Consider the following 13,866-nt stretch of genomic DNA (forward strand, 5'->3'; position numbering starts at 1 on the left):
CTGCTGGTGGGGAGTTGTGGGAATTAAAATCCACAAGATTTTAAAGTTGCCAAGTTTGGAGACCTCTGTTGTAGATGAACCAGATAAATAATGTTTAATTTGTTGGCCAACTCCTGACTTGTTTTCCTTCTTTAGCTACTCTTTGTCTTGCAATTCTTCAGATTGAGGATCATGCAGACAAAAGCCAGAAATCCAACTATATTACTTTATTCATATATTGTTTTCAAATTATATTTTCAAATATTGTCAAATACTGAAGTATGATTTATTCATATAAGCCACACATTAGCACATCACACATTAATTAAAAATAAACAAGCCATATTAGTTGCAAACTGTCTATCAGTAGAAGAATCAGTGATAGGCTTCATTTGTGGAGTCTGCGCTTTGAATTATACCCCAAAACAGACAATGTTTCAATTGCTCTCCCTTCATATAGTGACCGCATAGTCAACAGCTCCTTTTAAAAACTTGAACAGCTTCTTTAGATTGAGATTGAGAGAGTCAGAACACAGCATCGTGGTGACACTGGATTCCAAAATTCCAGGTAATGTCATCCAGGGATCCTAGAAGCTAAGCAGCAAGGAGACCATCATTTCCCAACAGTCAGGGCATCAGATATGAGGCCAGCACACTTGGTTGGACTGCCAACCTAAAGCTTTGAAATAGCATAAAACATTGTCTCTTCCATTCCCACCCCCAAAAAAGGAAAGACTCTGTCCTACAACTCAACAGGATGTTATCCATCCTTTCCCCAAACTCCTAGCTTCCCCAGTTAATTTGATCAAAGGGTAGTCTGAGGCAGCAGGAAATAATAATCTGCCTTTGAATAAATGCTCAGGGTAGGCATTCATTTTTGAATGTCCTGTCAACTTTGCTTTCTTTGAACAGCCTCCATTTGATGGGGAGGATGAAGATGAACTCTTTCAGTCAATAATGGAACATAATGTTTCCTATCCCAAGGCAATGTCCAAAGAAGCCGTGTCCATCTGCAAAGGGGTAAGGTTCTATTGTTCATTCTGTTGATCACTGCAGTCTAACAACCATATCAATTCATAATATGGTACTGACATAATAAAACAAAATAGATACAATGTATTAACTTGCAAAAAAAGTAAAATATTCAAATGCATTTATCATCTCTGCAATTAATCCTAATCCATTAGATGGCTTTAGTTTTGAAGTTGGTAGTCTATTTATACCCTGAAGGAAATAAGATAATTTGAAAGTGGGGTCCCAAAGAGCTGTCCTCTCAATTAGAAGCGCTAAATACTGGACCTGAGATGGGAAATATGATTGTCTGTTTAAGGCAACATATATGCGTTTCATTTCTGAGTGCAGTATTGAGTGAAATCACCCATATTTTACTGTAGAATCCAGGAACTCAAATTCTGCTCTCTTGTTGGCTGTGCGCCAGACCATTATTAAGTATTTTTTTTCTAATTGGAATGTCTTTTTATTCTTGGCCAACCATTTTAGGGATTTAATGACCGCTTGAGCGTTGATATCCAGGACGCTTGTAAGGTTCACTGATCTGAGATGTTACTGTATTTATTTTGAGTCATATAAATTTATGATGACAATATTAAGCATTCATCAGTTACTATGTGGTAAAATAAATTTAGATATTTTATTAAGCACTGTTATAAGAGAATTGGCCTAACGTATCTGGGTTTTTTAAAATATTTGTCACTAGGGCTCACTTTTATATAATCAAAATAGTTAATAAAATGTATTCCTCCCTATGTAAAGCTTTTTTAAATGTTAGATGGCCTGCATAGTTTTCATGATTTGCTCTGTAGATAGCTATATTCCTCTTTTCCTTGTTGTTACAATAACTGAAGCTCATGTTTTTAGAATGAATTTAAAAAATAAAAATTTTCATTCAAAAATTTAAAAAATACACTTTCTCAACCTTTTTTGTGGTCAGTTGGGTTTTTTTATATTTAAATATAGATTTTTTAAAAATGCTACCTATTTAATTCTTGATGGAAGAAGAAAATTGTTTTTATATCTAAGAAGGACATCTATTTTTGTATAACAGTGGGAAGAAAGAGATCTATAAATATATATCTTAATAAGTACTTTTTTCAGCTACCATTGTCTAATCAAGTGAACATTTTTAAGTGATAGTACTTAGTAATTCTGGGTTCAAAAACGTATCTGTTCTTTCTTCAAATCTCTCTCTCTCTCTCTCTCCTTTTTTTTTTTTTTGCTTGTTGACATTAACAAAAATTGAATTTCTACCATAGTGGAAAAATCTGCCTTTCATCTGTATTTAGACAAAACAGCAACCAATTTGGAATTTAGGAATACAGTATGACATTTAGGATTAACAGCAGCAGATATTAAGGAAAAGATTACTTGATTGTGTGCTGCTCCTCTCATTCTGAAAAATCTCATTGCAACTTTATATGTTTGGTTTCCAGTTAATGACTAAACACCCTGGCAAACGTCTTGGCTGTGGGCCCGAAGGAGAGAGAGACATTAGGGAACATGCCTTCTTTAGGAGAATTGATTGGGACAGACTGGAAAACAGAGACATCCAGCCTCCATTCAAACCGAAAGTGGTAAATAAGATGGACAGTAATGTTTCTTTCAGCATTTGGTGTTTATGGTCTCATAACAAAAGCCAAGTTTTATTTTATGTAGATATTTTATTTAGATATTTCTTTATCAGTCAGAAAGCTGTGGTAAAATCAGGGGACAATGGGTGTGTAAAAATCTATCAGAAAAAAAGAATAACAGAATTGAAAGGGACCTTGGAGATCTTCTAGTCCAAACCGCTGCTCAAACAGGAGACCCTATACCACTTCAGACAAATGGTGGTCCAATGTCTTCTTAAAAACTTCCAGTGCTGGAGCATCCACAATTTCCTGAGGCAAGTCATTCCACTGATTAATTTTTCTCACTGTCAGGAAATTTCTTCTTAGTTCTAAGTTGGTTCTCTCCTTGATTAGTTTCCATCCATTGCTTCTTGTTTTGCCTTCAAGTGCTTTGGAAAATAGGTTGACATCCCCCTTTCTTGTGGAATTGGAAGACTGCTATTCCATGGGATTAATACTTAACTGTACATTGGCCCTTTCTAGAGCTAAGATTATTCTTTAATAATATCTTACTCTTTTAAGCATGGGGATATATTCCATATCAGTTAGTGGAATTAATGGGTGCCTTCTAATCCATTTGTATGTAGTCATCCTTTTTTTATTTCCCGAGTGAGATCATCTTGAAGTCATTATCCTAAAAGACCTGTCTTATTGGATTCCCAGATGGCTGGAAGTGTAAGAGGAAACTTCATAGTTCAGAAAGTGTAGTTTGGGTGATGTTTCCCACTTTCTCAAAAATCTGTCACTGTTAAATGGTAGCTCTTGAATTCATTTTTTCCTTTCCCAGTAGTTATTCTTTTTCTGTTGAAATATATATGATTTAACATGTCAAAAAAAAAAATCCCACATTGACATAAAGTACCAGTAGTAATATATTTCTAAAATTAAGTAGCACTTGTACTTTTGAAGAGTTTGATTGAATTATTTTTCATACAATCACTAGGTACTTAAGGCTGTTTTTTTCTGCTTTAGTGTGGGCAACAGAGAAGATCTTGAATTACATTTTGTACCAAGACGGGCTTTTAAAAATGTTGGGAGGAGATGTAGTACCATTTTTTAAAAAATGGAACAGAATAAACTGGGGATGTGAAAGAAGTAATCTGTAAAGAATTTATTTTTAGTACGTGGGCTGGAATTGAACAATAATTCCCATCATGTTAAAACCTTTTTTGATTGCTATGAAGTAGTTTGTCCTTTGAAAACACAACAAAAAAATCCATAGTATATATTATTCGAACCATTTTTCAGTTGATTGCTGCAACCAGAAATTAAGAGTGTGCATTTGGCAGAAAAATGAATGTGTTCGTGGCAATACTCCCTGCAAGACAGCTGTGAGCAACAGCAGTTACCATTTCATGTATAAGGGGAATATTGTCCTCTGAATGCCAGGGTTCCTGTTGGAATGTTGGAATATTAGAGCAAGAATGACCTGGGGGAGAGCACAGTCAGTATGTAAATCTCCCCACACAGATCAGTAACATGAAACAGAAAGCCTGTGAAATTAATTTTTAAAGGATTTCAAAATTATGGCATTGCATGTTTTTAATACAGTGGGATTTGATTTAACCTAAATGATAATACATCTTGAAACATTTCTGTTGAAGTCATTTTCCTATATGGGAAGAGTCTAACCAATCAGGAAACATTTCTACCACCCATTCCATTTCATCTCACTTTGTTTAATATATCACCCCAATCTGTACAGACTTCCCATGGTTCACCAGGCTGGAATGTTTCTGACTGGTAACAGTATTCCCAAATATGTAATAATTGGAATGCAGAAATTCTATAATATAAATATTTTGTGCACATAACTAGGTCCTAGATGTACAATCAAATAAAGATATGTAATTTGCAAATAAAAATATTGCATATGAAGTCTAAATATGATCACCATTGTTGGACCAGGTAGCCTAGTCAGCACAAGAATTCTTTTTTTTCATATTCCCAGTCACCAGGTTTAGTTTTCATCCACCTGTATATAATACCCAAGACAGTTGTGACTTTTACTACCAAGAATATTATTAAAGACCTTTCATTCAAGACCAAAAAAATGTTCTTCCCCTCTATGATCCTCAGAGCAGATTAGAGTTTTTAAGTAATCTATCATCTGTTTACTTAAGGTTGCTTTCCAATTTGTAAATCTCTCTCTCTCTTTTTTTTTTTTAATTGCAGTGTGGCAAGGGCGCCGAAAACTTCGACAAATTCTTTACCAGAGGACAACCAGTATTAACGCCACCTGATCAGCTGGTCATTTCTAACATAGACCAAACAGATTTTGAGGGATTCTCCTATGTCAACCCGCAGTTTGTACATCCCATGTTACAGTGTGAAGTATGAAAACAATAGACTCAGGAAAGCTCCCCCCCCCAGAAATTGCCCTTAGCCCTGGAGTTTTTAGACCTTTGCCTTGTTGATTCCATTTGGGTCTGGGAATTGTAGGGGTAAGGAGGATGGGAAGATGCCGAGGAACATGTGGACATAGAAGATCACCCAGTGTATTTATCTAGGAATCACTGATGCTTATAGATTACTGCTAGCCTTTGTCATTTTTATAACTTTGACTATTTTTCTCTATCTCCTGTACCTCTGAAAACTTCTTCTTAAACAGTTAATTATGAATCTGAGACTATCATGTGGGGTTAAGGAAAAAAGAGATGAAAATGTAAGTTGACTGAAAAATAAGGGGCTGGGGCTGGGGGGGGGGGATGTAATAAAGGGAAATCCAGAAAATTTTCTTCAATATTACAGTTGGCCAGGTTTATGATAAAACAAACATATGAACAAACAAGGCCCATAAGAGCTTTTAAAATTACTGGATCAAGGTAGAGGTTTCATATAAGTTTTCAATATAAAGTTTTCAGTATAAAATAAAAATTATGTGCATACGATGAATACTAACTAGCGCCTCTGATGAACTAGCTCCAAGGTAAAACTGCATAATACTGATATATGTATTATTTTTAATCTCCATGAGATTATATTATGATCCAGGGTGCCAATTTGCTATTTAATTTACATCTCTAACCATGTTTATTGTAAAGCCAGTTTTAATATTTTATCCTAAATATTTCTTAACTGGGCTCGGAAGTCAATCTACACATCCCTAACTCTTCAACTTATATTTATTTATTTAGTAAACTGCATGAATAGAATATAAAAAGTGTACAGTAAATTAATAGAGATGTAGAATTCAGAGTCAAGCCCGAAATCATTAAGGAATGTTTCTAAAAACTATATATTCAGATTTTAACTGATTGGTTTAGAATAACATGGAATCAAAGAAATCAAAGTGAAAACCTAACATGGAATAAGTTTTCTTCAACTGCTGTTGCAAGCTGTTGAATACATTTTTGAATATGCATCATGCAATGAATTTTGCATGTTTAATGAACAGCATTAAGTGAATCCATATTATGAGTAATTGTATCACCTGTGGTACACACAATACATATTTTAATAAGACACAGCTGTGCCATATGAGGGAAAGTTCTTTGGGAGAAACTTTTTAGCTACAGCTTAATGTTCAATTACAATTTTGATTTGTTTGGGATTTTTAAAGTTCTGCACCTTGTTGATAGATTAGGGAAGTCTGTGCTCTTCTGTGCTTATCTTTATGTAGCTCTACTGCTAAATCATCTTAAACTGCAATGAGATTTTGAGCACAGTGAGCACCATGCACATGCATGTGCAAAGTTTACCCACCCCCAGCTAGTATGAGGAGCTGCTGATGCATGCCGGGCCAATTCCCCCCATTTCTTTCTGAAGAACTTGCAACATGTCTCTAAATCAATTATTTGATCTCAAGCCATTTAAAAAGCAGTATGAGGGTTATGCAAGAACTTGAACAGGAAATTTGGAGAACAACCATATATACCTTTGCTTTTTATTATTACTATGAGGTTTTCTTTCAAGGTGATACTGGGCACTTACTGCATATCTATTACTTTGAAGCAGGAAAGCAATATATTAGAGCTATAATCAGATGTTTCGTAGAATTTTACTCCCCTGCTTATAAATTATTTCATTTCCTCACCTCCTCACACTCCCCCCCCCCGTATTTTACTAGAATTTAACCCATTTTAAAGATCATTAAATAGTGGACCTGTAATTCTTTTGCATGTAAATGTGATAGGCTTTTTCTTGTAATGTTTTCCCTCTTGATTTCTGTACATTTAGCTGGCAAAATATGTGGATGTAAGTTCCTGGACAGCCCATCTGCTTATCAGTTTGGCCACACAAAAATGCATTCCCAAGATGAAAAATATTCCACAAAATTCAGTAGAAAAGGTTCCCAATTGTATTTGAAGATTATTTTTTCATTATTTTTAAAATGTGAGAAAATCCTCTTTAGTAAACTCTTGCTTTCCTGAACATATTCATTTTCTCCAAGGATCTGTGCAAGGGTCGTTTTATGCTTAGTTTTTTGTCTTTCGTTTGTGAATCTTTAGCATAGAAAAACATGCACAAGAAGCTACATGTGAACAGAATACACATAGAGACATACTTTTCAGCATGTTCAGGATTTATTAGGAAAGCTATTTTTTTTAAATACAGGCCGTCAAAAGGGCTGCAATCATGACAAAATAAGCCAGGTCCTCACACATGATAGCATGTATTTTCCTCTACATTTGTGTGACCCTAAACCTAAACCTAAGCCCCAAATAAACCCCATATAAGCTGGGAAACAATTGTAGTCATGAGCTGCCTGGGAAAATTGAGGATGCTAGTTTGAGATGCCATGTGGTGAACCGCCTATGATCATTCTGTGAGATAGGCAGCCATACAAATTCAATAAATAATAAATAAAATAACAAGGGCACTGCCATCCCACCAAACAAATAATGGGATTTTTTTTCATGTAATAGTTTTTTTGTAAGCTTTGTGCTGCACCTTGTAAAAAATATTCCTGTCATTGGCATACATCTTATTCCAATTTTTATATCCTGTGTTCCAAATGGATACAAAGAAATAAATAGGCCTGCAAAAATGCACTATATCTCTAGTTCAGCTGAGAATCAACCAAGCAGCTGTGACCTTGGTGAAAACCATAGTACCAACAAATACCTTAAAGCAGGAGATATGCATGTTGTTAAGTGGCTGTAATATTGGAATTTCTAGCAGCCTGTAAGAGCTCTGCAGATTTAGCTGTTGTTTAATAGTATAAATATATTTAAATATAAGAAATATTAATATTTATACTTACAATGCAATAATATAAATGTTGTTTAAAAACTATGACCAATATACAGAAAGCAGTCATTAAACATAAAAAGATTGAACATACTAGATAAAACATAATTGACATCTATTTTTCTTTGCCTATTTTTCGTTACATTGCCAGTTTTATAAAAGGTTGTGCACATTTTGCTTTTTTAAGTGTATAATTTCATTAGGCTTGGCCAGAACCAAATGGAAAACCCCTGGGGCACAGATCCACCACCAGCCCCTAAACTGGGCATTTAAAGTTTCATTTTATTCAAACTCACTTTCTTATTGGAGAGATGCATCTATCATGGTAATAATATTTGGGGGAACACAAATGAAAAATTACCATGAACACCCTAAGTAGAAAACTTTTGTTTCAAGTAACTAAGGATTTTGTTTATAGGAAAGCCTAGGTTGCTTCAAACTCTTTTAGTGGATTGCTTTGTATGTGCCAACATTCTATGTAACATTTCCACAGTGAAAGAAACAAAATGCCAAAATTCTCTTGTGTAAAATCTGATATTTGAGCAATTTTATTCAAGTCTGTTAGTATCTTCACCAAAAAAAGAGATACTATGACATAGGATGCAGACTCTCAGAATCTGGAGTTTAGATTTGCAACTACTGAATAATTTATTGCAAAAAATGTAAATTATGTAGATTTGGAACATATCACATGGAAAATAATAATGTCAATTAAAACCAGTTTAATTTTATCCCAACATATTGGGGTTTTTTTCCCTAATCCTATCAATTTGGATAGCATAACTTCCTCACTACAAAGTTTTCAAAAGGCTGCAAAGAAAAGAAAGGCCATGATTGAAGAATGCCCTGATTTGCATATTAAAAGGCTAGGATATCATCTGCCTCATTTCCAGTTAGAGAATTGTTTTGCAAGTGATGGGAAATAGTCAGTGGTGGGATTCAGCCGGTCCTCAGCAGTTCAATAGAACCGGTAGCTAAATTTTGTTGAGTTCGGAGAAACGGTTGAACCCACACTGCTTCTGGAAGTCCATTCTAGGCCTGGGAGGCTGGACTTAGGCTTAGAATGGCCCACAGGAAGTGTGTGGATGTCACTTCCGTAAGTCCATTTTAGGCCTTGGAGGTCCAGGCCTGCATCCATACAGAGAACCGGATGTTCAGGTATTTGAATCCCAACACTGATAATAGTGTCACTCTTTAACTTTAGAAAACAACCAACTCCTAAAGCTGGCAATAGTAGACCAAATAGACCAGACAACACCCTGCGTGTTCTTATCCAAGTATTAGATCGTGAGAAATTAAATTTAAATTTTATTTATTAAAATTAAATAAACAAATATGAGAAGTTGCTGAAGAAGGTACTTGTGTCAGAATAAACAGAATAACAGAGTCTTCTCTGCTCAAACAGGAGACCTTACACCATTTCAGACAAATCCTTTTCCAATCACTTCTTAAGATCATAGGGACTTAAATGTGTAGCACTTACCATAGACAGTAATAATGGTACACACAATTTAAGCTATGAATTATATTTTGGTCCCCTGTTCATTGTGAGAAAAATAGCTCTACAAATGGAGTTATCTTCTTTTTAATTACCTCAATTGACAGTTCATAGCAAACAAGCAAACAAATAAATGCAACAAAACCACACACACACACACACACACACACACACACGGAGGGAGGAGGAGAGAGTGTGTGTGTGTGTGTGTGTGTGCAGTGACCCAGATAAACCCTATCCTATGAGACAATCATTGTTGCCTCGTGCTAATAGCCATGGATTGCCACTTGGCAATCACCATGTATTTGTAATGGTGGCAGCATCCTGGGGTCACGTGATTGCCATTTGTGACCTTCCTAGATGTGCAAAGTCAGATTTGCGTAATGGCCACATTAATTGCAGTGATTCACTTAACGACTATGACAAAAAAGATTGTAAAGTTGGGCAGGACTCACTTAACAACTGCCTTGCTGAGCAATGGAAATCCTGATCCCAGTTGTGGTCATAAGTTGAGGACTACCTATACATTCAGTTGTGCCAAACAAGGGTTTGAAAATCAATTGCAAGCAGTCTATTAAGATAAGAAACTGGCGTGAAACATCTTTTCAGAAAAAATGCCAAAAGAGCTTGGTGCATGATGAATGAGCATAAACTCAGTAGCTTGGAAGAGAAATATTCCCAGAATTATCCCTTGCTCAGGTAGAGAAGCAGTGGATGGTTGCTCAATTCAATAGCTTCTTGGGCTTCCAAATTTAGACAGTGTTTCTCAACCTTGACAATTTTAAGGCATGTGGACTTCAACTCCCAGAATTCCACAGCCAGCAATGCTGGCTGTGGAATTCTGGGAGTTGAAGTCCACATGCCTTAAAATTGTCAAGGTTGAGAAACACTGAGCTAGGAGAAATTGTGGCCCTCTGCTGGGAGATAAGGAAATAAATCTGGGGCTATCCTAAAAATAGGTCCTCTCAGCAAGCACAACAGCCCTGATCTCTAAAGGAGATTGTCCTGTTTCCAATAAAATGACTATATTGGAAATACATTTTGGGAACCGTAAATAGGCATACAAGAAACCAGCTTGCTGCAATTCACATCTGAAGGCATTCTCTGGATCCAAATGGGAGCACCATAAAGGAGGTGAGAGGTTAACTTCAGCATTAAAAGCTTAAATAACAGTGCAGAGATATTGATTCCTTTTAAAAGAAACAAGCAGTTTCAAACCCCAGAGTTTCTGGAAAGCATAATTTACATCAGTGAGAAAAATAACACAGGAAAGTTTTGACCTATACTCTGAGTTGCTTATCTTTGTGGCGATTCTAACCTTTCATTTTGCATAATTTAGCCCTACGGAATTATTCTAAAATGTGAAAAAAAATGACCATTTACAATCATTTAATAATTCAGTTAACTCATACAGTCCAGGTCTATATCAAAAAGATGCTTATGCTTAAAACACAAATGTTCCCCTTTTCAGATCCTGGTAAATATGGTTCAGGCTTATTTAATACATTTTTGAATCAAGTATAATTTGAGAAAAAACTAGAAATTATCCTTCCCTATTCCCTGGACCTGGGGAAGACTTCAGTAAACTGTCCTGCCTTATCATATCAGAGATGAAGGATGAATACAGGATCTTGATAAGATCAAGCAGTCTTTGGTCATTAAACAAATACTTCGATTTTAGCCATAATGTACCTTTAAAAAATACAATCAACAGAACCATGTTAAGGCCTCTGTGTATTTTTCAGTAAGATAGGAGAAATTACTTTTGTTAGATAACACAAATGCATTCCTTGTTAAATTTATTATTTTTTTATTGAAAATTTTTACAGTTTTACAATAAAATAATCCCCCTCTCCCACCCCCCCTTCCCCCCCATCACCCTCCCCCCTCCTTCCCAGAGCTGAATACAGGGTTAATAAAAACTAGAAAAAACCTTACAACTTAAATAAACATCAAACAATTATAAATACATTCAAAAACAAAATTTTAAATACTTTAACTCCAATATATAAAAACAAAACAAAACAATAGTTCTAATCGTTACGTTAAACATAAATTATTCATAAATAATTGTTAAATTTATTTAGATAAATATATTCATTTGCTTTAGAGATGTCTGCTAAACAGAACTGCAATTTTTTTTTTGTCACTGGCCAGTCCCACATTACTTTAAAGCCATGTATTCTTTCTTAAAAGGCACAGGATGTGGATTTGACAAAATTTCTTAAGCAGAATGGTAAACCCAGAGCAGATGTTGCTTTTTTAAAAAAAATGAAAATGAATTGACCAAACAGTACTCCATTACCAGGAGCTTACACACCATTAAGAGTCTCACCCTTCATGAATTTTTCTAGTCTCCTTTTCAAAACATCAGTGTTGTATGTTGGTATATCTTCTGCCACATTCCATTCTTGTAATTTGTGTTGTGGGATGACTTTTCTTTTTGTCCTCCATCTCCATCAGCAATTGATGCTGATAATATGCTCTAATATTTTGAGAGAGGAAAAAACAACCACATCTCCCTAACTACCTTCTTCACCTGGTGCGTAACTGTAAACACCTCTTTCACAATCCCAAAATAGTTTGGCTGCTTGGGCTTCTGTATCCTCCTGCTAAATTTGTAGGAATAGTTACATTATTATTAACTTCTTTTCTTTAAATCTGAATGCCAGATTACTGGCATTGAGACACTTTATCATTGGTGCCATAGAGTTTGTCCTTGCAAAGCAATAGTCATGGTTAATGTCTCCTCCTCTTAGCCCTCTAAGTTAGACCTGCTCTAGTTAATTTAGGCCTATACATTTGCTTTTTGAACCCTTCAGACTTGGGTTTTGTCTAAGTATCTGGTTCAGGATGGCTTTGTTAGAGCAGGGCTTTATAATTCCTAGAATTTAGCTCCTGAATTAAGTCCCTCAAAAGCAATCTATAGGGACTCTGATATCTTTGCTTTGTTTTCAGCTATTAACTAATTAATTAAAGAGTAGCTCTTCTCCTCACCCAAGTGCTTAAGTTCTGTGTGTATTTAACCTCCATTTTGCTGCTTTGTCAGTGAGCTTTCTAGAAACTAAAATAGATCAACCAACATAGCAGATAGGTTTTCCTGTCTGGCTTAACAGTATGTGGAATTAAAGCAATCTTTACTTGACTTAAGAGCCAAGACTGTATACAGTATCATCAGTTTAGAAAGCATCTTTTCACAGAACAAAGTATTGGTTCGACTTCGGAATAAACTTGTCTGCAAAATGAGACCAATGGAACATCTTGTAAGAATACACTTTTGAAGGTTGCCCAAAATAATACTTTGATGTAATTAGGGCATCATCCCATCCCTTTCTGCCACTCTTTCTTGCTCCCTCTTTACTCCAGAAGGATCTGTCCAATGAAGGAATGTGTAGGAGCAAAACTCAAGTGCTTAACAGAACATATTTGGCATGGACTGCTTGTGAGTCTAAGCTTATATTGCATGAGTCAAGTGTGTTCATATCCATTTAAGAGTCCTGAACCTAACTTTACACCTTATTTTAGAGATAAATTTTATTTTCAATTTGGAAATTGGGAGGGTGAGGGCGGGAAAGAATGAAATTATACTGAATATTAACTAGTTGTGACAGCTGTCATTGCATCTGTAAAATGTGTCAAATTGCATTGCGACTATTTTCAACCCCCCCTTAAAAACACCCCCAATTGTTTATTTGCAACGTAAGAAGCAAACTCAAAACTACAGTATCTGAAATATTTAAAATTGACAGTGATTTAATACTGCTCATTGTTTTTATCACTTTATCAGTAAATGGTTTGTTTCAGTGAAGCTTGGCATTTATACCACCTTATAATGCCTGCCATTAAAAGGTCTCTTGGGATATGAAAATGTTACAGGTACTCCTCAACTTACAACAGTTCATTTAGTGACCGTTCAACGTTAAAAGTGCCACTGAAAAAAATGGAGTATGGCCATTTTTCACACTTATGACCCTTTCAGCTTCTCCGTGGCCAGGTAATCAAAACTCAGATGCTTGGCAACTGGCCTCTATTTAGGTTGGTTGCAGCGTCCCGGGGTCAGGTGATCGCCTTTTGCAACCTCCTGAAAAGCAAAGTCAATGGGGAAGCCAGATTAACAACTGTGTTACTAGCTGAACAATTTCAGTGATTCGTTTAACACAGGGGACTTCAAACTTGGCCCTTTTATGACTTGTGGACTTCAAGCATTGCTGGCTGAGGAATTCTGGGAGTTGAAGTCCACAAGTCATAAAAGGGCCAAGTTTGAAGACTCCTGATTTAACAACTGTGACAAGAAACATCATAAAATGGGGCAAAATCCACTTAGCTACTATTTTGCTTAGCAACAGAAGTTTTGGGGTCAATAGTGGTCGTGAGTTGAGGATTACCTGTAATGGAGACAATATAGGTGTTCCCATAGCTGTATTACAAGTATGGGATCTAGGAATAATGGACTTCTTTTCTCAACTCTGCCAATGATTTTCTTTGTGTGGCTTTGGACAAGGTATGAAACTTTCTGCCTCAATTTCCTCATTTGTTAAATGGGGATAACAATATTATCCTCACAGTCTA

At 35.7% G+C, this 13,866-nt stretch overlaps 1 protein-coding gene across 1 annotated transcript in view; it reads left to right on the top strand.

The window, feature by feature from the left end:
• PRKCA (protein kinase C alpha) overlaps window positions 1–7,744 on the top strand; it is a 228,591-nt gene extending 220,847 nt beyond the window's left edge. Inside the window, exons 15-17 of the mRNA XM_039325461.1 lie at window positions 892–999; window positions 2,430–2,570; window positions 4,782–7,744. Coding sequence (XP_039181395.1) covers window positions 892–999; window positions 2,430–2,570; window positions 4,782–4,946 — 414 coding nt within the window. The 3' untranslated portion in view covers window positions 4,947–7,744. The remainder of the gene's footprint in view (window positions 1–891; window positions 1,000–2,429; window positions 2,571–4,781) is intronic.
• The last annotated feature ends 6,122 nt before the right edge of the window (window positions 7,745–13,866 follow it).

Source organism: Crotalus tigris, unplaced genomic scaffold (assembly GCF_016545835.1).
Source record: "Crotalus tigris isolate CLP2741 ecotype Arizona unplaced genomic scaffold, ASM1654583v1 scf7180000024337.5909745, whole genome shotgun sequence".
Taxonomy (NCBI): domain Eukaryota; kingdom Metazoa; phylum Chordata; class Lepidosauria; order Squamata; family Viperidae; genus Crotalus; species Crotalus tigris.